Source organism: Festucalex cinctus, chromosome 5, assembly GCF_051991245.1.
Source record: "Festucalex cinctus isolate MCC-2025b chromosome 5, RoL_Fcin_1.0, whole genome shotgun sequence".
In the NCBI taxonomy this organism is placed as follows: domain Eukaryota; kingdom Metazoa; phylum Chordata; class Actinopteri; order Syngnathiformes; family Syngnathidae; genus Festucalex; species Festucalex cinctus.
In genome coordinates this window covers 27274746-27297669 of record NC_135415.1, presented here as the reverse complement: position 1 = coordinate 27297669, position 22924 = coordinate 27274746, and the positions used below count along the sequence as shown (strand labels likewise).

The 22924-nt window shown below is 38.4% G+C and overlaps 1 protein-coding gene across 1 annotated transcript in view; it reads right to left on the bottom strand.

Annotated features, from left to right (window-relative positions):
- zmat4a (zinc finger, matrin-type 4a) overlaps nt 1-18057 on the bottom strand; it is a 47100-nt gene extending 29043 nt beyond the window's left edge. The window contains exons 1-2 of the mRNA XM_077521873.1: nt 17923-18057; nt 12597-12698 (exon numbers count right to left, since the gene is read on the bottom strand). Coding sequence (XP_077377999.1) covers nt 12597-12698; nt 17923-18009 — 189 coding nt within the window. The 5' untranslated portion in view covers nt 18010-18057. The remainder of the gene's footprint in view (nt 1-12596; nt 12699-17922) is intronic.
- Between the last annotated feature and the right edge of the window lie 4867 nt (nt 18058-22924).

Here is a 22924-nt window from a genome sequence, read left to right as displayed (position 1 = left end):
GTTTCTCCTCTGACCTCACTTCAGTCAGGCTTCGTTCCGCAACCTGGCAAGCTGTTAGTCAATGGTACCTGTTTTGTGCCATGTGATAGGTGAATCCAGGAGAGTCGTTCAGCGATCTTCACAACCTTCGGGGCCAACAACACTTACAAGGGCCTTCCCACCTTAGGCTGGACCTTTAATCAAAGTCAGTCACTACCCTTGATGGGAGGCTTGCCTTCCTGCTGAGATAGAGAGTCATCTGGCATTTGATTAAACATTTTCACTTCCTTATCATTTAAACAATCTTCTCATATAGTCACTTGAATAAATTTCTTTCATCTGTACGGCTTAACAGGTTATTACAATAGGCAAATTTAAATGGTCCACCACACGAAATTTCAAACGAGCTTAACTGTCTTGTTCCTTTTACAATTTCCCAAATCACTTAATCATCAATTATCTTATCTCCATGCTTTGATCATGTATTTTTCTCGCTTTTCTGTTTTTCCCTTAAACAATGTAACATATAAAGTGACTTTCATTCATTACTCCAAATAACTAGTACGTCATATAGAGACATGATCTGTTCACACAATGCTTCTGCCATAATAATAACATCCAGTTGTTTTTCTGGAACAATTTCAACTCATTGTTACATTTTTTAAGACCATCAATCAGTACTTGTTAATATTGACATTGTCTTACTTTTTGTTCAATTCCATAAAATCCATAGCCACTAACAAAAATTGTAAAATATTAGAAACATCAATTCCATGTATAACAAAATTCTAAAACAAAATTCCAAAAACATAAAAACTTAAAAAATTTAAAATATAAAATTTACATGCGGTATTGCCGTATTGTTACCAACTCCCCCCTTTTGAGACATTTTTATGGCTCACAACTCAAAATCATTATCCAAGCCACTTCATATAAATCTTATGCTGCATGCAATTTAAAATAATTTCACAATATTTACAAAAGGTTTTCATTTTTCATTTTTTTTCTTTTCCACTACAGCGTTCCCTCGTATATCAGTGGGTTAACCTTCATACAGTCATTTTCCTCTTCCAAAAAATTACACAGCTGTACAAAAATCCACAAAATCAGCACTTTTTTTCTTTTCTTTTTTTTTTTTTTTTTAAACAACTATGGAATTTAAAACAATTGGGACCCTGTAGCCTTCACCGCTCTGGCCCTAATTTGCGAAAGAACACTGTAGTTTACATGTCTTGGACGGATAGAATTTTATAGTCTACCCATAGCATAGTAGTAGTCTGGCATTTCTTCAAAACTAATTGTATCATACTACATCTTGTATTGTTTACAACCATATAATCAAGTTTAAATGTAACACATCTTTCCCAAAGCCATATGTAGTTAATAATAAAGCCACCATGAATATCAATCATCTTGTACACAATTAATATAAAATACTGGCTTAAATTCTACTTCATGCATTCTAAACAAAACTCATAACCATGTCAGCAATCAATTGTCTGTTCAAATGGCCTTCCAATATCTTCGTAAAGCCACTACTATCATTGTTCAATTTAAATCACAAACTGCATTTTTCACATTCATCTATCTATTAAAATTTGTCAAACATTGTCGTTGTTATCAGTATCTCAATTCAATTTCAGTAGTAGAATTGTTAGCATAATTATCCACCCAATTCATGTATAATTATATATGTATAATCACAAACATCAAAAGTTCATAACAGGTCACAATTTCACTCAGGAATTTAAGATATCATTTTGTAATTTGTTTCAAATCTTAGGGCCGACAAAATTACTTCGTTTTATCGTTGGGTCTCCATCATAACCACTTTACAATCAAAACAATCTCAATATTACACCCTTGTTGCACAAAAGTGTAATACACCTTTATTTACATCATTCTCCAATTTCTTCTTTCTTTTAAGTTGTTGCTGGTTTTCATTTCACAGCTCAATTTTCTTTCATGCCATAGAATAATTTTGTCCATGCAAGTCAAAATCTGACTTCCCAAATGTACCCAAACAATTTCGAATTGCTTGAGAGGGTATTGTGGGACATTCACAATATCCTTGTAGTAATAATATATATATGTATGTATATTTCCCTTCCAGTGCAAATTTAGACCAGAATATACAATTTGGGTGTACTGTTATAGTACTTATTCATTCCTCAAATTTTCATCAAGAATCCAAATTATCTAATAATATATTTCCAGTTAGTAAGTTTAGTATTTTCAATCAGCACTTCTGCCCTTTGCGAGTCCTTAATCACTAGTCTAATTTATCTCCAATTCAGCATTTTACTCAAATAAATCATCTTTAGCATAGATGATATCTGGTCTGTTTGCTCTGATTTCCACTTACTTACATGTTGTCAAGAAACCCAACATCAGAATGAATGAATGATGAATTCATAAGGAAGCAGGTTAAACAGTTCTTCCTATTTAGTTTTAAAGAAAAACAAAAGTTCTGTCATCTCCATTTGTTCTGCCATAATTGTTATATGCAGTGTCACTGTATCAAACTCATCATCAGTTTACAGGTAGTCAGTCAACTGTGACACTCGTAGGTGTGGCATTGTTTTCGTTCTCACATTTATGCTCAGAGTGACATAGCTTATCATCTCCCTTCTTTACAATCAGTTCCCTCGCTTTTTGTAGTAAGGCGTCAGCTACCATTTAAGAATTTATTTAGGATATAGACTACGTCGTAAAAATGCAAAGATCCTACACCTTTCACATAGCGATATCCCTTTTTCTACTCAGCTTATCTTTTTATTACCATGTTGCCATCTAATGTAGACACCAAGACTAGGTCTAATCCAATGTAATATAATTCTGCTTACTGGTTTCGTTTCATCTTTGTTTTTTATGTTCACCTTGTTCAAATAAATGGCCGTTTTTCCACCAACAACAATTACCAGGGCAATAAAAATTCCTCATGGGGCATCCAAGTACTATCTCGGCAGCAGGGTCTCACTAACCTAAGGTGGTTACTTTGAGGGGTCAGTATTTTTACAGCAGCTCGTCTCAATCAAACTCATTTAAATTAATTACAGAGAACTCTAAGACACTGTAAAAACACAATTCTAAATTCCCTGCTGAACTTTTGCAACCAAAAACTCACTTTACCCAGAACTCAAAGATCCTGGGCTTGTTGGTGGAAAAGCAACTATTAATAATTGTGCTCCTTTAAGAACATTCAAATTCAATTATAAATGCCATTTTTTTTTCTTCTTCATCAAATTCAAATCTCAGCTATTTATTTATTTTAAATAACTCACCACTAATAAAAGGTTTGCCTTCTAAACCATTTTAATAATCTTTTCCCTTCAATGCCTATTTTACTTATCAGGTTCTGGTGAGGGAGAATTTGTTAAATTCCACAGTCAATCACAGCAGGAGCTAAATCAGAATTCAATTAGGAAAACATTCCTCCGTGTAACTAATCTTTTATACAAACTTCAGGACTATATTCAAAACGACATTGTAAAGGCTCTTTCTTACAATTTTATGTTGTTCTCTAATCTGGATCTGCATGAGTCACACCAAATCTATTAGTAAATATAAACACCACAGTAATGAATTTTTAGAACATTTAACTCCTAGTAAGTATTTTCAAGTCAGTCAATAAGGTTTAAATTACTACCTGTTAAAAAGTCATGAAATCATTGCATTTCCATATAGAAGCTTCTACTATCAGTGTGATATCAAGGCCTTCCCCATTTGGCAATTTGACAAATGGTGCCATTACACACTTTACAATATAGTCATAGCTGAAAACCATCATTACTTACTTAATTCAAAGTTTCAAATTTCTTTAAACTAGTATTTAGTAGACTAGATTAGCATTATTTATCAAATAATCTATATCATTTTAAACTATCTATTTTATACTTTTGAGGGTAATTTCTTAACTCAGTGTCCTCTAACGTTACACCTTCCTGTCTTATCATCATCTACACCACCACAACTTGTTCTAAACACTTCACAAATCCCACTTTAAAATCATCCACTAATTCATCTTCTCTTTATCCAGTTGTTCTAATTCTACCATAATCAATTCTACTTTCACGTTTCTCTCTTACTTTTATCATTTCCCATGCTCAAAACAGTCCAACAAAAAGGATTTTTTTTTTTTTTTTTTTGTCAGAAGTCCAACAACTTGTCATCAATCACCTACTTAACTCACTCTCAAACAATTAGCTTTACCATCCAAAAACAAAATACACAATTTTCACCTGAGGACCGGGTGATGACCCTTTCTGGGACCACTTTTTGGTCCACGCACCTCATATTTGATACAGACCAAAATTTCTCAATTTCACCGTTTTTAACATAGTTATGTTAGACACGATCTAACAACCCCTTATACACAATTTAAACCCTTTTAAGCCGTCGTCTTTAGACAATATGACACACAGACACATACAAGAGCTCACAGAGACAAACACAGTGAGAAGCCACACACATACACTTTTACAGACAATACACTTATGCCTCGATATCATTAGGCTGTTAAAGCTCCAACTTTCCATTTCATTTTATTCCTTATTTAATATTGTAGTGGATTACCATTATTATTGTTATTATTTTTACTATTGTAAATTAAGCTGGCCAGCAAAAGTATATCTTGTAATCCACGTATTTCAATGCTATATTTTAGATGGATCTAATTTTTCTATGAACATCCAATCCTTACTGGATAGTTCATCTTATAGCTCACCTTTTACTGTTTATTTTCCCCCATTTTATATGAATTTGGTACAGTCCGTGAACCTAGAGTTTCCTAGGGACTGATGGGTTCAAATAACAGGGTGACAATAAATTTCTCACTGTGGTAATTCTCAAGCTTCTACCCAATAGGGCGGAGAATTCTTGCCTTTGCTTCCACAATGAGTTGTCACTTACAATCCTGTTTGTTTAAAATGAAGTAAGTATCAAATGACACTACACTTCCATTCACTTCACACACTCACACAAGGCCCTTTTATTTTCTGCGTTTCACGGAATTTAAGTACGTACACGACTCCGGCATCGTCTCTTTACACGGACGTTACTGGGCTCCGTTCCCTTTACTTGCCATTGACTAGTATTCACAAGGTTTTTCCTCCCACACAGTACCTTCGTGCAGGCTGCGACAGTACCTTCGCGCAGATTTTACGTCGACATTCACTTCACACTTTCCCCCGGAAAGTAAATTTTTTCTCACCCAGATGTCTTCTCGTCCTTTGGATTCCCGTCAGCCTTCCAGATCCCAGTCACAGAGACGAAAATCCAGTCCCAGAAAAGGGTAGTATTTGCCGTGGCCACGGTCTTCCTGGAGGTCGACTCTGCAACTGGAATCCTTTAGGCGTCCTGGGATCCGGCTCGAAAGGACCAAGTTAATGTCAAGTCAACACCTGCAACATTTAAAATACACAGAAGAAAGAATGAGAAGACACAAGGATTTGATTACTCGCGAGGAGAAGCTGACAGAGAGTTGTGCGCAGATCACAAGCTCCCAGCCCCTTCTGACACAACTCCCTACTTCTCCTCTTTTATTTGGGATTCCCTAACATACACAATAGGCCACACACTTGCCTCTGAGGAAAATGGGAGTACTGGCAGCAATGTGATAAGCAACTCCAGCAGTCGTAAAATACAGAGGACATCCTTTAAATCGTCACGACTACTAATCCTTGAAGGCTGTAGTTCTTCATTCCCACATTCCAGATGTCCTCAGGTTGAATAAACATGCAGCAGCTCCAAACCCATAGTGAAATACTGAATACATAGTTGGCAATTAACTATGTAATAAGAGAAAATATAGAATAATATATACACAATAACTCTAACACAACTGTATGTAACAAAAGTTTGGAAACATTTTAAAATCTGTAGCTGTTTGCGCAACTGTACCAGAAAACCCTCAAAATGCATCCAGAATGTTTCATGCCTTTCTGCTAACAGTGCACTAAACACAAACAGTGTCAATCAGGGACTTTTGAGTGGCAGGTCAAATAACTTATTTGCTGATAAGGTTATACTGTATGTAAATTAGTTGATTTCCTTTAGGAGGCCATCAATTAAACTGTCAAATAAAATGAAAATGGAATCTAACCTGAAGCACACACTAACAACGTGAAGTTAACAGCCTTCAATTCTCCACTTCTGAAAACTCCCTCTGGGTATTGTTGCCATGGACGCCATTTAAGGGTTTCTAGTAAATTACCATATTTGCATTCATATTGCAAAGTTATTGATTTATTTCTGTCCTATATTCAAATTACTTTTTGAACAGGCTAGCGGGGTAACATTTTACCTCGTATCATTTTTGCTTTGAGTTTGAAAATATACTGTATAACCACTCTAAACCTCAATATTTCCCGCCAAAATAGAAGCAGTAGAGCATAAATGTGATCCTATAGCCTACTATGGCTATCCTTCCCTGTAGAACTATTTATTGTACAACTATTTATAAACACGGGAAGTGGTGGAAGACCAATTGAAGTGGCTCCCTCTGAGATCCAGTTGAAATTGACTTATCCATCAGCCCAGCCTACAAATTTTTGTATCGGTGACAGTCGGAGATATTGAACCCATTCGTCCGAGACCTTTCATTCCGTTATACCCTCTGTCACTCCTCCCTGAGCTACAACTCTGACCCGATCTGGCACTCCTTGTGATCTTCTCGCCATCTTAATGCATGTTATTTGTGGGTCACGGGGACCGGACCGGCCCACACAAATCTGCGAGCATTGACGCCCAGTTAAATGCATAGCATGTCATTAACTCATTTGCTCCCAATAACGTGTAAATACGTTTTTTTATGTTTTGTGTCCCAAAGACGTATTTATACGTTTTTTTGGTTTTTTTATGCGAAACCATACAGAAGGCTTTGATGCAGCCTCTCAACTGCAAAGAACGGTTGCAGAAATGGTAGTAATTACACAAACGGCCAGCAGGTGGCAGCAGAGCAAAGGAGATCAACCAGGACCATGTTGAAAAAAAAAAAAACTCGATTACCCACAAGTTTGAATAGATTTGTGAAAATTGATTAAACTTAGCTATATTGTAATGCTAATTGCTGCAAAACGGTAACAGATAGAAACCTACATTTTTTTCCTGATGAAATAAGAGACTTTAATCTTTCTTTTGATGGGTTCCATGATTTTACAGCAATTGAACACAATATTCTGTGGGCCTTGCAATATCAGTCAAAATTCAGTAAAACAGCCGGGAGCGAACGGGATTGCTTCTGTGAAAATGGTGGCGAGTGAATGAGTTAAGGTTCTGAAGCAGCAATTGAGCCCCAGACAATTACACGACCACCACCAAACGTGTTTGACTGTTCGTATGATGACTTTTTTCTGGTGTGTTACACTTAGGCCAGACGTAACAAGACGTACACCTTCGAAAATATTCGGCTTTTGTCTCCTCAGTTCATAAAATATTTTCCCAAAAGTCTTAGAAACATTCAGCTACTGTGTACTATATTGTTTGAGTAGGTAAGACGAGTCTTTACGTTGTTTTGGGACAGCAGTGGTTTTCACCTTGGAACTCTGCCATGAATGTCATTTTTTCTTCCTTATTGTTGAGTCATGAACACTGACATTTACTGAGGCAAAGGAGGCCTGCAGTTCTTTAGATGTTGTCCGAGGTTCCTCTGTGACCTCTTTCGTGAGTCATCGCTGTGCTCTTGGTGTAATATTTGCAAGCCGGCTGTTCATTTTTTCATGACACTGTAACTTTGCCTTAAAGTCTGCTATCTTTATATTAATACATAATGTAAAAATCCATAGACGGCCTAACAAACAGCATCTGTGTCATGGTGTTTATCCCCTTGAGCAATGGAGAGTTAAACACAAATGGCCAAACAACACATGTAGCCTATTCAGATAATATCACAATAGTCACAGGCATGTATCAGCTTTAAGAATGACTAATATTGTGGCGCCGCTTTCGACAAGTTGGGAGGCTTGGAACGGATTAGGGCATTTACATGGAAAATGCGTCTCTACCTACAAAATTTTCTACTTAAGAACTTTCTTCCAGAACCAAATTAATTTCGTAAGTAGAGGTACCACTGTATGAATTTGCTCTTGCATGATGTGTTGACATCGCAAAGTGAAGCCCATCAAATGCACAAAACCACAAAAAAATGGTCTACTGGTATTGTTGTATATGTAGTCAAAAAATGCTATTTACGTGACATGTTCTGATTCTGACGACTGACAATGTTAACATGTTAAAACAAAGACAACGTGCACTGACTTGTCATACTTCATTCATATTTATGTCTATGACACAGTAGCGATTGTAGATCTTTGTTTTAAAGGCGGTGTTGAATACTTGAAAGAAAACACTGAGAAATTCATGTTGTGTAAATGTATTATGTTTCTGTGAGAACATCTCCATGTTGTCAACCTACTAAGCCTGAGGACTTTTCACTCCACTGAATTCACTTTTTTTTGACAGCTCGCAATATTATATCTCATCCGTCTCGCTCAAAGATTGAAAAGCTTTTGTTCATGGTGATTTCTTCTAAACATTAGTGTGACGATAAAGAGATTTTGATCATGTAAAATGAAAAGTAGGCTGCACTAAAATCTATACTTTCTTGCTTTCCAACAAAATGGAATAAACAGGTTTGGAAAAACACATCGTCAGAGATATTGTCGTGATGACGATTTGACCTGGTTGAGTTTAGTACAACTACTGCCTTTTCTGAGAAAAGGACCATTTCTAAATAAATAAATAAATAAGTAAGTAAGTAAGAATTTAACAACAAAAAAAATGTTCTCAACTTCTTTGTTTACATTGTAACTTTCTTAAACAGTTACTTAAAGTCGACAGTCAGCGGTGTTGGTTTTCAACTACTTTATACCAACCAACTCCCTCCACCAGTCTAGTCATGAGCACGCAGATACCACAAGAGAGAAAAATATTTAGAAAGTGGCAGCGTAGTTTTACTTTTGATTATGTTTTCCATTATACAGCACATGTTCATTACAACAGCAGTTTTCACTTTTGTAGATTTGTGTCAACAATAGCTGCTAGACTAAATATTTCCAGCCCATTAATACCCAAGCCGATGAATCTGATCGATAGCAGCTGTGTTAACATCATTCATGCAAACGCAGACGAGCGCAATATATAATATCTCTTTCACTCTATCTATTTGCAGCTATTAGCAGACCTCAGGGCGCTAATGATCCATGGGAAGTAATCAAGTGGTGATCAAGGAAGTGAGGTTTATCTTCATCTGACAAATGGGATGGCTTCGCAACAGACTGCAATGACTGCAGTTTTTGGTGCCACAATTGAATATAAAGTCAAATTGATTAATTTAAAAGTTAAGTAGTGTTACTTTTTTTTCTATAATTTGTTCATTAATCTTTCAAAAATCAAATGGGGGTGTGGGGGTTTAGGACACAATCACCACCAAAGATTAACATAAACCCAGATGTGTAGACTGAGAAAAAGTTAAAGTGTGTACATCCTGTATTTAAAAAGTGCATTTTCCTGAGTGAAAACGGCATACTGGGCCTTTAAAAGTAGCACAGGTTGTGTTTGAGAAATCAACATAACTACATGCGCTAAAGTAAAGCTTATAATAAATGTTTGCGTATGACATTCAGAATATTTGCTCATGCCAAACTACTGGGGTCATTTTTTTTTCCCATTTTAAATTATGCAAGTAATTAATTTTATAGAAAAAGAGGAGGACGACGGTTTGCAGTGGATCGCAAAATATTGAAGGCATCCTCATAACAATAAATATCAAAAGACTCAACATAAGAGGTGCTCTTCAAATTTGGCGGGCAAAAACTTTGATAAAAAGCCTTTTTTAATTATGTGATTAAGCGTGATTAAACAAAATTCGAAGATGGGATTAATCTGATTGAAAATTTTAATCGTTTGACAGCTCTACTATCAGTCTACAATTTCCAAAAAGCTGCAGGGAGTTTTCACCTGTCCATCCAATTGCTAGACTAATTTTTCTCATAAGGGTCACTGGTGAACTGTAGCCTATCCCAGCTTACTTGGGTATGGTGGGGTATGTCTGTCAAGAGAAACAGACAAACTTACAGTAATTGTGAAAGTACAATTAAAAAAAAAAAAAAAAATGGTGTTGTTCTTGAAATCTTTAGAGGAGTGCTGCAAATATTAGCAATGTTAGCATAAACTGATTTTTTTTTCCTACCAAAAACGCAAATGAATGCAAACAACAGAAACACAAAACAAAAACAAAAAGTTTTGTATTGTTTTTTTCCACTTTTGCTCATCACCACCATGACCCAATCATGTCACGATGCATTAGATCCAAACCGCGTTAAAACAGAATCCCAAACCGCCTCTGTTCCGGGAGGCAAAAGGCCAGGTCCTGCGTTCAGCATTCATCACACAATAACAAAATGAATATTTTATTTGTAATTTTGCCACAGCCACTTCCTGTCTCCTGCAAAGTCCTGAAGAACAAAGCAGTTCTCCTGTTACCGATGGACATTTTAGACTACTGTACTTTAAATAGCAATGCACACACACCGCTGCAGGAAAGTAAGTTAAAAAAAAAAATGAGCAAGTTGACTCAGAATGCAACAAACGAAGGCCAGCGGGAGCTCACAACCTAAAACAACACAATTATTTTGTTTCCCTCTGTCAATGATCACATTCTACAGCTGAACCATCAGGGTATCAATTGATATGTGGTTATCGAACGTAATTATTGTTAAACGTACACTAAGGGGTATATTCACTAAGTGTGCGCTGCGTCCGGTAATAGCGCGAAATATTGCACCACAACTGCACCCGCAGTCTGCGCCCAGTTACCCACCTATTGACTAAGGATATTGCTCTAATCATATACCGGCGCAAACATGCCCACAAAACTGACAGCTTGGAGCAAATTGGAGAAAATGGAGAAAACAAGGTTGTTATAGTCACAGTTGCGAGAAAGATGACATTATCAGAAAGCGAGGTTGGACCGAGAGTAAGCGTTGAGAGCGCCATTAAGCTGTACAGAGCAGAGAGGATGAAAACGACATCATTCATTCATAAAGTACAAATTATTGGTGCGGTAGTTTTAAAAAAATATATTTTCAGAGGTTGGCGTGGGCGTACAGTATGCATCTGGCACGTAAGAATGATCGTAAAATGCCTCCCCGCCATTGCAGATCAGCCCGGGTTATGTTATGCGTCCTAAAACAAACATGGAAAAATTTCCCCCTCCCTCTCTCTCTCTCTCTCCTCTCTGCGTGATCAGCAAAGTGACGTGCACCGTGCCACATGCACTGCTTTCATGATCCCGGGGATCGAGGTTGCGACAGGTTATTACATGCTTTCCAAAAACGTTATTTGCGTCACGCAAACTCGGTGTGGCTATTTGCGCTGACGTTAGTGAATTAGACGCTGTATATCAATGAGTCTCATTTGCATTGGGGTGGACGTATTTTGTGTCAAATGTAAACAAATGACCTAATTTACATACGCGCAAATAACACCGGTGCACCGTGGCGCAATCTGGTTGGCAGTGGCACTTTTTGTGTGTGTGTGCATACTGTAGTGGGACACATGTGCGTCAGATAAGCCATTTGAAGTCCTCTGGCATTAAAATATCCCACAGCTTTTCCACTCTTTCCCACTCTTTTGACTCAAGGGAACAGCCGAGTGAGTGGCGACAGCTGCAGAGAATCTTGTCAAGACTAAAACAGGAGGAAGGAGACCACCAAGATGTTACAATCGACATCATTGCAGAGCAGAGGTGATTGATGTGTTTATGCGCCTACTGGAGGTGGAGATAACCTTAAGATGTATGATGTTAAATCAGTGGTTCGTTAACCTTGTTGGAGATACGGAATCCCACAAGTTTCCTATGTGCATTCACCAAACCCTCCCTTCTTTATTGAAAAATAAAATGGTTTTTTTTTTTTCCTTTCCCAAATTCATGACGTGAGAGTTACCTTTCATCGAATATGGCTCTCTTCACGTTTAATACAGAAAGTGTTGTGTTTTTGTATTCCCCAGCTTCATGCAGCTTAACACTTAAAGGAATTAACCATCTGTTGGCCAATGAGGGACCAAATAAAACAACCATCGCTGCTTTCTTAAGATGGAACCCAGGGGCAGTAGTTACAATGAAAACAGCAGAGGCCCCAAAATTGAACCCTGTGGAACACCACACATTCCATAACACATGTGAATTCATATTACACGCAATCATCCGACCACTTTTGTTTTCTTACTCGACTTAGTATGACAGGATGACAATAATATCAACTCATCAAATTCATTTGAATGAATTCCCGAGAACTCTAAGACGCTGTGGAAACACAATTATAAATTCCCTGCTGAACTTTACAACCAAGAACTCCCTTTACCCAGAACTCAAAGATCCTGGGCTTGTTGATGGAAAAGCCGCTAAAGCCTCATCCTAACCCCAACCATTCGTCCCAAATCGACATACATGATATAACACAAAAAATGAACACTAAGATCTTTACTGGACTGTTAGCTCAGTAAGTTAGACGTTCTGAGTTCAAGTCTCAGTTGTCACGTTAAGAACTACTGTGTTAAACATAATGGTGTCGTTTACTTTGCATACTGTAAGTGTGCCTTATTGGAGTATTCCTCACCTCATAATGAGCGACCCTCTGGGACTCGGAGATGAGCTGAGCACTGCACACTTTGCAGTAGCTGTCTGTGAAAAGCCCTTGGTCCACTTCTGTAGACTTCATCTGTTGAAAGAGACCACATGTTAGCTTACAGCAGTGCTTCTCAATTATTTTCTGTCAAAAAAAAAAAAACTTTAACCTTCAAAACAAAAATATATAAAATTTAAAATAATTTGTGCTGATTTTTTTTGCTGTGTGCAAAGCGCCAAGCGAATGCGCCCTGCGCGCACTCTGCTAATAATGAGAGCGCCACTGCCCCCTAATGGAGTGGAGGTGCAATTGCACTTTATTCTAGGACAGAAAAAAATAAAATAAAAATAAAAAAAATATAAAAAAGCATGTTCTCCGAGGTCAAACGCTCTGCCCTGTGGGGGCGCGGGGGGCGCCCCACTATTTGAGAAGCACTGGCTTACAGGAAAAATACTTTGTGGCAAGTAAACCTATTTCAAAAGAATGGCTTTAAAAAAAAAAAAAAAGTTTTGTTTTTTTTTGTTATGTTTTTGTTTTTGTTTTTTTTACTTAAATTGGTATTCCATTAGTGACCCTCCATCAAGGTTAAGTTATTTTTATAGTGTAGCTTTGCTAAAAGACAAAATAAATGTAAAATAAAAGCCACATTTGGTCATAAACACCAAAGAGTTTAAGTTTATTTTCATTTGTGGGGTGTTTTTCAACATTTTCTTAGTGAATAATGCATGGAGCCTAATGTAGGGTTGGGATTTTTGGCCTTGGTGAACTTCTCTACCCGACTGGGTCGCATTGCTGGTGGAAAAGTTATTTATTCACTTTTACTTTCACTTTCAATTCAAGAGAAATGAATCCCCAGATCTACTTTGGGGGTCTGGGAGCAGCAAGGCAACCAAGCTGTAACGGAGCAAGTAAACAATAATCTTGTTTCATAATTTCAAAGCTGTTAATATTTCATCAGCCTCTGCATTTAAGTTAGTGACAAACGCTGAGCAGCTTTTCCATGAAATGGCTTGGAAAAAGACATTAAATATCAAACATCCGCAGAGGACCAGCATCCCACGGAAACTTCAACAACTCAGACAAAATTCTATTTCTAAATAAATGACTAACAAAGATAATGCATTCATTCTGACAACTACAGCACTTATTCAGTTTCCTGGGGAATGGTTGAAATAACTATTACATTATATTACAAATTTTGTTACATTTTGTTTGAAAGTAAAAAACTGCTACTAAGTATTCAGGCTTCAAATAAAGAGTCCCCGTAAAAATAAAAAATATTCAGGCTTATCTTAAATTAGAGCAGAGAGAAGATTGGAGGCTAAACTAAGCTACAGTATTTCTCAAAATGTTTATTAGCTATATTCATCCAGTGTTTTTTTTTTTTCCCTGCTAGTATCTAATCCTCACCTTTTTGTAAATACATGAGCAAATATTTGACACTAACTGCTTAAGTAAAAGTCTCTTGTCATTTAATGATGCTGAACATAATGGACACGATACACTGTCGTGTAATGGATGCTGTAAGCTGTGCAGGTTGTTTTCCACATTATGCCCTGATGAGTAAATGTGCAAATAAACTCTGCTAAATGAGGCTTGGAGCCGTTCCTTATGTGTCGGTGTATAATTTAATCATCATTACTGTATGTAATCAGAACATCAGTTGTCAACATCATTAAAGTCACCTGCTGTCAACACAGAACGGTTGTCAAAGGTCATTACAGAAGGTGGCTTTTTGCTTTGGTGGAAGGCAATGGCCAGCGCTCCTCATCTTGACAATCAAATTAGCGGCAAGCCAGTTTGACTATCACACTTAGTCAACGATGTTTAGCGCGCTCATCAGCTCGAGGCAAATGAGTCAAGGCATGAGATGCGGGCTGTGGAGCAGCGAGTGGCCAGCAGATGTTGGGGCAATGAACGATCACTTGTAATTCATTCAACTTGGCAATGACCGGCTTGACCGGCCTTTTGTACGAGGTGTCTCGTTGGCTCTCAGTTCCAATTACTGACTTCACACGGCTGTAGTACTGTTGTGAAATGAGATGACCGACACCAAGGATGCATTTTAACAACCAACCATGTTCACATCATTGTCATTTGCAGTTATACCAGATTTCCGGTTTCACTTAGGAAAATTCACTTTTTAAATGTCGGATTTAAACAACCTACTTCTCAGTCTACACATCTGGGTTTATGTAAACGTTTGGTGGTGATTTTGTCCTAAACCCGCACCCCATGCCTGTATGTTGCCATTTTGTGTTTGTTTTGTAAACAGCGGGACGTTTCTGTGGAAAGACAGTGTTTACACCCCTCCAGCCAATCGCAGAGCGGGGGGGTGGCGTGTCGCAAACGGGGCGGGGCAAATTTGCCGGCTGGGTGACGTCACTCCCGTGGCAATTTGAAAGCACGCACGGATTTTTTTTTTCACTCACTCATTCACACATGTAAGCTTCTGTGAGTGAGTTAGTGAAAAAAAATAATAATAATCCGTGCGTGACGTCACGCAGCCGACAAATTCGACCCGCCCCTTTTGCGACACGCCACCCCCCGCTCTGCGATTGGTTGGAGGGCTGTAAACATTGCCTTTCCACAGAAACGTCCCGCCCTTTTCGCTGCAGTCTTTTGAAAAAAAAAAAAAAAAAAAAGTACGGGGAAGCAAAACGCGCATTTCAGTCTGCATCAGACATTGTTTAGCTGTCATCAAAACAAGGTGGTGCGTGCTGCCAGCTCAGATTATCACAGCTCGTTCTCAAAGAAATCCTACGATCCATCTCAGCTGTCCAATGAAAGAATAATGAGAGATGGAAATAGTGGGGGAGGACAGGGGAAAAAAAAAAAAGTGTACAGATTATGTTTAACATGACAAGTTATGGAGTATGTTCTTCAAATACCGAATCAAGATGGTGAGAGGTGTTATTTACAATATTTGAAAGTAGATTGTACAACAATTTAATGAATGTTAATTAAGAATGGCTCATACTGCTTGTATTTAAGATCTCAGAAGTTGAACATGCAGTCCAAGAAGCAAAACTCAATTGAACCAAAACGGGGCCCTCTTGTGGTCTGTAAAAGAAGTGAGGTGATGAGGACGCCTTCTTTTTTGATGGTGCAATGACTTTTGATGGTAGCTAAAATGAAGTTCCTTTCATCACTCCTCTTATCCTATTTTAGGATCACAGCAAGCTGGTAAATTACAGTGAGTGGTGGAGTACACCCGGCACTCGTTTCAGGCAATTTCAATCTAGTCTTTTTTTTTTTTTTCATTTGTTTCAATTCACAACAAAAGTTATCTTTTAAGTACTTTCAACATGATGAAGGTCTTCTTGACCTCGGCGTGAGACTCTCACACATCACGAGAGATGAAGTTAAATTCAAACAGTAGTTACTGATTCTCACAGGAATCAAACATTTTTCTGGTCATATTGACATAATCCACTGTAAATGGTGGGTATGTAAAAATTAGCGATGTTCGATACCACTTTTTTTCAGACCGATACCGATACTCAAACCCTCAGTACTCACCTATACCGATACCAACTGCAGATACCAGTATTACATTTTGACAAATAAAAAATACAAAAAATACTAAAAAATATTTTAAAACAAATATATTTCCTTTAATTTTGACCCAAAAAAAACAAACAGCACAGTCACTCTTCAATAGTCTTAACGCTCAAAATAAAACACAAAAATGCTCTTTTTAGTTTAAGAATCACAATTTTTAAGTATTTCCAAACCGGTGAAGTTTTGGTGAAAAACTGCTGCAAGCTATAGCGCCACTTAATGGCAAGGAGGACTCACTTAACGTCTTCCCCCTCTGCCATCGGTCGCTTGCACTCGTCTGCGTCACGAGTACTCGAGTACTTGAGAAAAAGGCCGGTATCGGCCCGATACCGATACCTGGTATCGGTACTCGCCCATCCCTAGTAAAAATAAATAAATACATAAATACAAAATAATGGAAGCATATTATCATACCTGTCCTTTCTCAGTATTTTGCTACTTAATGGCAGCCATTTGAGAAAATTTCAAATTTTTTAATACCAATGTGATATTTCGTTCAATAATTATATATAAACCGAATCTACCTAATAACAGAATAGACTCCCTACATTTTGTCCAGTCCCGTTCTTTTATAATTGACAGTAGAAAAAAATGGAGGTTTGCCAAAATACAGCCATTTCTCCCATGGACTCTGAAACTGTGTTCAATTCGTATAAAATGGGGCAATGATGTCATCTAGCGGTGGTTGGGCATCAGTAAAGTTGTTTCCAAGTTTGATATTTACTGTGGAGCATAGTCAGATTAGCCCCCATTTATCCCCGCTCTAAAAAAATACAATTGACAAGTATACTTGTCAAAGGCAGTGAATGCGTGGAAACTCATAAAAATAGCTTAAAACGAAAATCTGAGCATACAAAGGTGAGCGAGGTGTATCTCTGAGGAAGCTGCGTCCGCCCATCAACCTTTTAATTCATTCACTGCCTTTGACAAGTATACTTGTCAATTGTATTTTTTAGAGCGGTGCTAAATGGGGGCGAATCTGAGCATGCTCCACTGTAAATATCAAACTTGGAAACAACTTTACTGATGCCCAACCACCGGTAGATGACATCATTGCCCCATTTTATAGGAAATAAACACAGTTTCAGAGTCCATGGGAGAAATGGCTGTATTTTGGCAAACCTACATTTTTCTGCTGTCAATTATAAAAGAACGGGACGGGACAAAAAGTAGGGAGTCTATTCTGTTATTTGGTAGATTCGGTTTATATATAATTATTGAATGTAATATCACGTGAGTATTGGAAATGTAAAAATTTTCTATAATGACTGGCAGTGAATGAGTTAAATGTCACCTTGAGACAGTCATGTTGTCTTCCACCTTCAGGACTATTTTTTACTATTCTATTGTTAGCATTTTAATTTAACGTGCTGGAGAGTTTAAAAAAAATAAAATAAAAAAAAACGATCAAATATGACAGAATTCTGCCCAGACCGTTTATAAAAGAATCCACTGGGAAAACAAAGACCAAACAGAAGAGAAGTGGTGGGTTGCTTGCAGTTCTCTGCTTCGGTGCCGTGAGCTCCACCTGCATGATCTTCTTACTTTGAAAACATGTGCCACTTTACTATAGCAGCGCCAGCGCGCATGCAGCACCGCAACAACTCGCCGCAAACACGCACCACTGTCGCCTTCATGCAACGCGACAGTCATGCTTGCTTTTCCCCTGCGGTAGGCTCTCCCTTCAATCCCACTCGTTTGCTCTGCACGCCTCTTGTGACTGATAAAAGGGGGCTTTGGAAGAAAACAGTACCTGTAACTCTACGCTGTAACTCTGACGGAAATGTGTCGGGAACACCGCCAGCTGATGTCGTACTTGAAGGGTAAGTAGGTAATCCATGAACCGGAGCTGCCAGGACGGCAAACAGAAGTGAGCGGGAGATGCGTCGACTCCCAGCAGCCGGATTGTAGTACAATGAATCAGGCGCTACGCCCCGCCCACCTGCTCTCCTATTGGCTGCAACTGTTCATCAACACGCGCCAGCCCAGACTTCAAGTTGCCTCTTACGTCACTTTGAACGTTGTTAAAATTCAGGCCAAGGTTTATGCTATGCATTCTTTCTACAGTGTTCCCTCGTTTTCCGCTGGGGTTAGGTTCCAAAAAAAAATACCCGCAATAAATGAAAGCCGCGAAGTAGTTAGCTTTATGTTTTACAATTCTTATAAATGTTTTAAGGCTCTAAAATCCCCGACCGCACAATTTATACACGTTTCTCATTGAGGCATTTACATGTTCTCACATTTCTCTCTTGCTCAAACATTGATAATGTTCAAACCTTCATAAATTTTATAAAATGGGTATATTACTGTAAAAAAAAAATATGCAAAATTGCACTTAAAAAAAATCCGCGAAAAGTGAACCGCGTTATAGCGAGGGAAGACTGTATATGAAACAAAGTCAGAAAGGGGGGAATCTCTAGAATGTGTAATTTTGTGGAGATATGCTAATCTTGACAGCCTGACAATACTTTTTAGGCATGCCATCTTACATATCTTACTTTTATTTTTGCATATATTTATGCATTAATTATTTGTTTTTTGTTTTTTTTACTTTGCACTTAAAAAATTTACACTATGTGGTTTTTTTTTTAATTATCTTGATCTATGTACTGAACAGGAGAACCTCTCCTATTTTGTTGTACAATGTAGAATGACAATAAGTGGCATTTGGTTAAATTTGAAATAATATATATTTAATACAAATTTCCACTACTATACTGATTTGGCCAGTTTTTTTCCACCTCAAACTACTGTGGAAGACGTAAAAAAGTTGAACTGAACGCATCAGTCGGGAATATAACTATAATGAGAGAATGTGGGAGAAGCTGTCTCACTTTTTTGGGATACTTTCTGTTCTTTGTGATTTGGAATGAGCACCGAGTAGTCAAGATAAAAGGACGCAAGATCAAGTCCAGGCTCCGGCCTTCCTGGGTGGAGTTTGCATGTTCTCCCCGTGCCTGCGTGGGTCTTCTCCGGGTACTCCAGTCTCCTCCCACATTTCAAATACATGCATGGCAGGTCTATTGGGCGCTCCGAATTGTCCCTAGGTGTGCTTGTGAGTGCGGGTGGTTGTTCGTCTCTGTGTGCCCTGCGATTGGCTGGCAACCAGTTCAGGGTGTCCCCCGCCTACAGCCCAAAGCCAGCTCAGATAGGCTCCAGCACCCCCCGCGACCCTTGTGAGGAACAAACGATTAAGAAAATGGATGGATGGATGGATGGATGGATGGATGGATGGATGGATGGATGGATGGATGGATGGATGGATGGTCAAGATTAAGATGGGGACTTCCTATCCAATTTGTGTACATTTTTAGACATTTTCAAGTTTACAGTATCCGTCTCCAATTCCTATTCAACAGTACAATTTTCTTGCACAAACCATCCAAAATGTAAAAATTAATTAAAAATAAATAAATAAATAAATAAAACAAAATACACATACAATATTAGCCCTAAAGCTGACTCATAAATGATCTCGTAAAATATAGTAGGCACTTTTTTTTGCTCTTCCTAAAATGTTCACATACAACAAAAAAACATCATCACAATGATACCATAAAGAACGCTTTGTATAATTTCTCTTTGAAACCCTAACATTTATATATTGCATCTGCAGAGCACAGTTATCTTCTCAAGAAGTGACCAAAATAAATTTATTGTTGTTGTTGTTGGAAACAGTCACATTATTTCTTAACTGTGATAAGCTTTGCTAAGGTTGTGATGTGTTGAAATTGACGTTTTCCCCTCCAAAGCAATTACAAAAAGTATTTGCGGCTAATAACTCACAAATTATTAATCCCGCGGGCACCATGAGTTCCACTGCATCATGGTCACTGGCAATGTCTGCGGTGGGAATGCAATCTAACAAGTGCCTCATCATCGAGATCAAAACACAAGAGAGTCAAGTGAAAAATCGAAATATTGGATCCAAGAGCAAAAAGCCGAATCTCATCATTTAACGTCTTGCACTAGAATGAGTTAAGGCAGTGAAGCTGCAGTGCAACACTTGTATTATTTATCAGCTATGATAATTAGAAAAATCTCACTTTCGCTCGCACTCCTGATTATTCCAACTAGGTCAGAATTCCAGGTCAATCGCATTGGGAATTCAGGGAAATGAAAATCTGTAAATGTCAGTGCAAATGTCTTTTCTTTGCCCTTCAGCACTGCACCCGTGGTCCAGATGGTTCAAAAATGCCGAAAAGCTGCCTGCAGCAGAAAACTTGGTGGCTGTACTACAACTTTTCAGCATTTCGAAACGATGGGGCTTGCCTTTGCCTGACTGACTTGGAAGGCAAAACTGGACCAGTTAGTGAATTGCAAAGTCTGCCTCAGCAGCACGCTGGCCTTGCGGCTGCTTCCAAAGAGCTGCAAAGAGGATGTCACACATTAGAAGTGAATGCCACTTCACCCCGATTTGGACATAATTTCTAAAATCAGAGGTCCTCCTTTTTTTTTTTCTTTTTTTTTATAGCAAAGCTGCATCATTAAATTTGCAGTGCACTTTAAACGACGTTTGTAAAAAGCTACAAATGAGGAATGAAAACATGACAGAAAGGAAAACGGAGCAGCGACTCGAAGCGCAGCCTTTAAGGACATTCCTAAAAGGTTGTGGATTTATGGATGAAATCCCTGCCTCTGGTAAGAATATAATTCCACTGGGCTTCCTGGGGAACGCAGCAGGAATGATTTCTCCATAGACAATGAATCCTCACCTAAAGTTAAAGCAAACGGGGCTTGAGTGGAGACATATTCATTCTGATCTCAGCAGGCAGCGGCGGTTATCGCTTCCAAACGAGCCCCATTTGTTTGTCGGGATTCCTCAATGCTGACATGCGGCATACAAGATGTTGTGTCTCTTTTTCAGTTTGAGATGACACACAATGTGCATTGTCAGCGTTAATTTAAAAGCAACTAAAGGATCAGAAATTGTCACTAAAAAAATACAAGTACTCAAAGAGGTGCACATTGTGCGGAGCCCCTCTGGTGTCAGGGTCTGAATTTTTTTATTTTTTTTTGCTAATCTGTACCCACAGTTTAGTAAACCCTACCAACGGTTTAGCTCTTCTTTTCATCTTGTAGACTTATGTATTCAGTTGATGTGTAATGTTGCGCTTGTGCCACTGTGAGACGCTCGAACACTTTTCTTCTTTCTTTCTTTTACTTCCGTGTTTGGACTGAAGGCTGTTGAAATGCAGACGTGTTTTGTTGTGCTCCGCAATTAATAACGCCATACTTGGCTAAAGAAACGTCATCTTTCCCCATCAGCCATTCATCCGAATGCATCGTTAAGCTGCCAAAACTAGTCTACGGGTTAAGAAAAAAAAAACAGCCGTTTGCTGCTAATACTGCCATAATCTAGGTGCACCTACAGAAGTAAAATAATTGTTGTTGTATTAAACAAATTTGGTCCTCAAGGGCCGGAGTCCTGCAGGTCTTGGATGTTTCCCTTCTCCAACGCAGCTGATATATGATCAGGTCTTCAGCAAGCTCTGCCTAAGCCTAGAGGTGGGAATCTTGGGGCACCTCACGATTCGATTGCGATTACGATTCAGAGGCTACGATTCGATTATAAAACGATTATTGATTTCCCCCCCAGGCAGCAGAAAAAAAACAATGTATTTTTGTGCTTTTAATGTTTCGTACATTAGTTACAAAAATAGTACAAAAGTCCTCTCAGGCCTACATAAACTACTATTTCAGTATCAAGTTAACAGTTCAAAACAGTAAATAAAATACTCAAGTCCTCATTCTGTAACAACAGCTTTTAAGTATATTCAGTCTTCAACAGAATAAAACATAGCATTGAGCAAAAATATATTATTTTTATCCACTCAAAAGTGCACTGAGGTATAAATGAAAGACAATGTGAACTACTACTTCAATACAAATGCCTAAAAAAAAAAAGTGCTTTCCTGCTTTTTAAGTTGTGTAAAGATGAACATGTAAACATTAAAGTTTCTCAGAGGTACAAAAAAAAAAAAAAAAACCTCAAGTGCTTTTCTGCTTTTTAACTTGTGTAAACATGAACGTGTAAACATTAATGGGATCGTTCGGCTTTTTTAACATGAATCTCAATTTGATCCTCACCTCCCGTGTGTGCGATCAGCACTGACTTCGGCGTTGGACGAGAGGAAAATAGTCCACCAAGCTGGCTGGGGTCTCGGAAATAAAGCGTTTTTCTTCTAAAAACTTTTTGTTTTCAAAAGCGTGATACATTTACACCACAATACTCTTTTCTGAATAAAGTCAGACGCCATTACCGCCAGCCACTACTTTTCTGTTCGTTCGTTCGTATCACTGCGCGGCGCCCTGTAGAACGCTAACCGACGCACTGCAGCCAGCTAGCTGATACTTCCGCCTGAAGTTGTTTGCCTTTTCGGAGCAGGTCTGATCTCACGAAGAGGTGGGTTGGTCAGCTCAGCCATGCTTGTTGTTGTTTTGAATCTCGAGGCGTGAGTTGTGGATGTGTACTCTCGGTCCGTCCCAAAAAGCGTCCCGAAGACCGCGCGCGCTACTGCGTTTCAGTTCCGCGTACTTTTCGCTCGTTTCGCTTCCCTTGGCATATTTATATAATCGGAATTTGGACGTTTGTGAATCGTTCTCGATTGTTCCACGGCCGAATCGTGAATAATCTAAGAATCGGAAATTTTGCACACCTCTACCTAAGCCTGATAACGATCCTGTTGATTGAAATCAGCTTGTGTTGGAAGAGGGAATCCTCCAAAACCTGCAGGACTCGGGCCCTCGGGCCC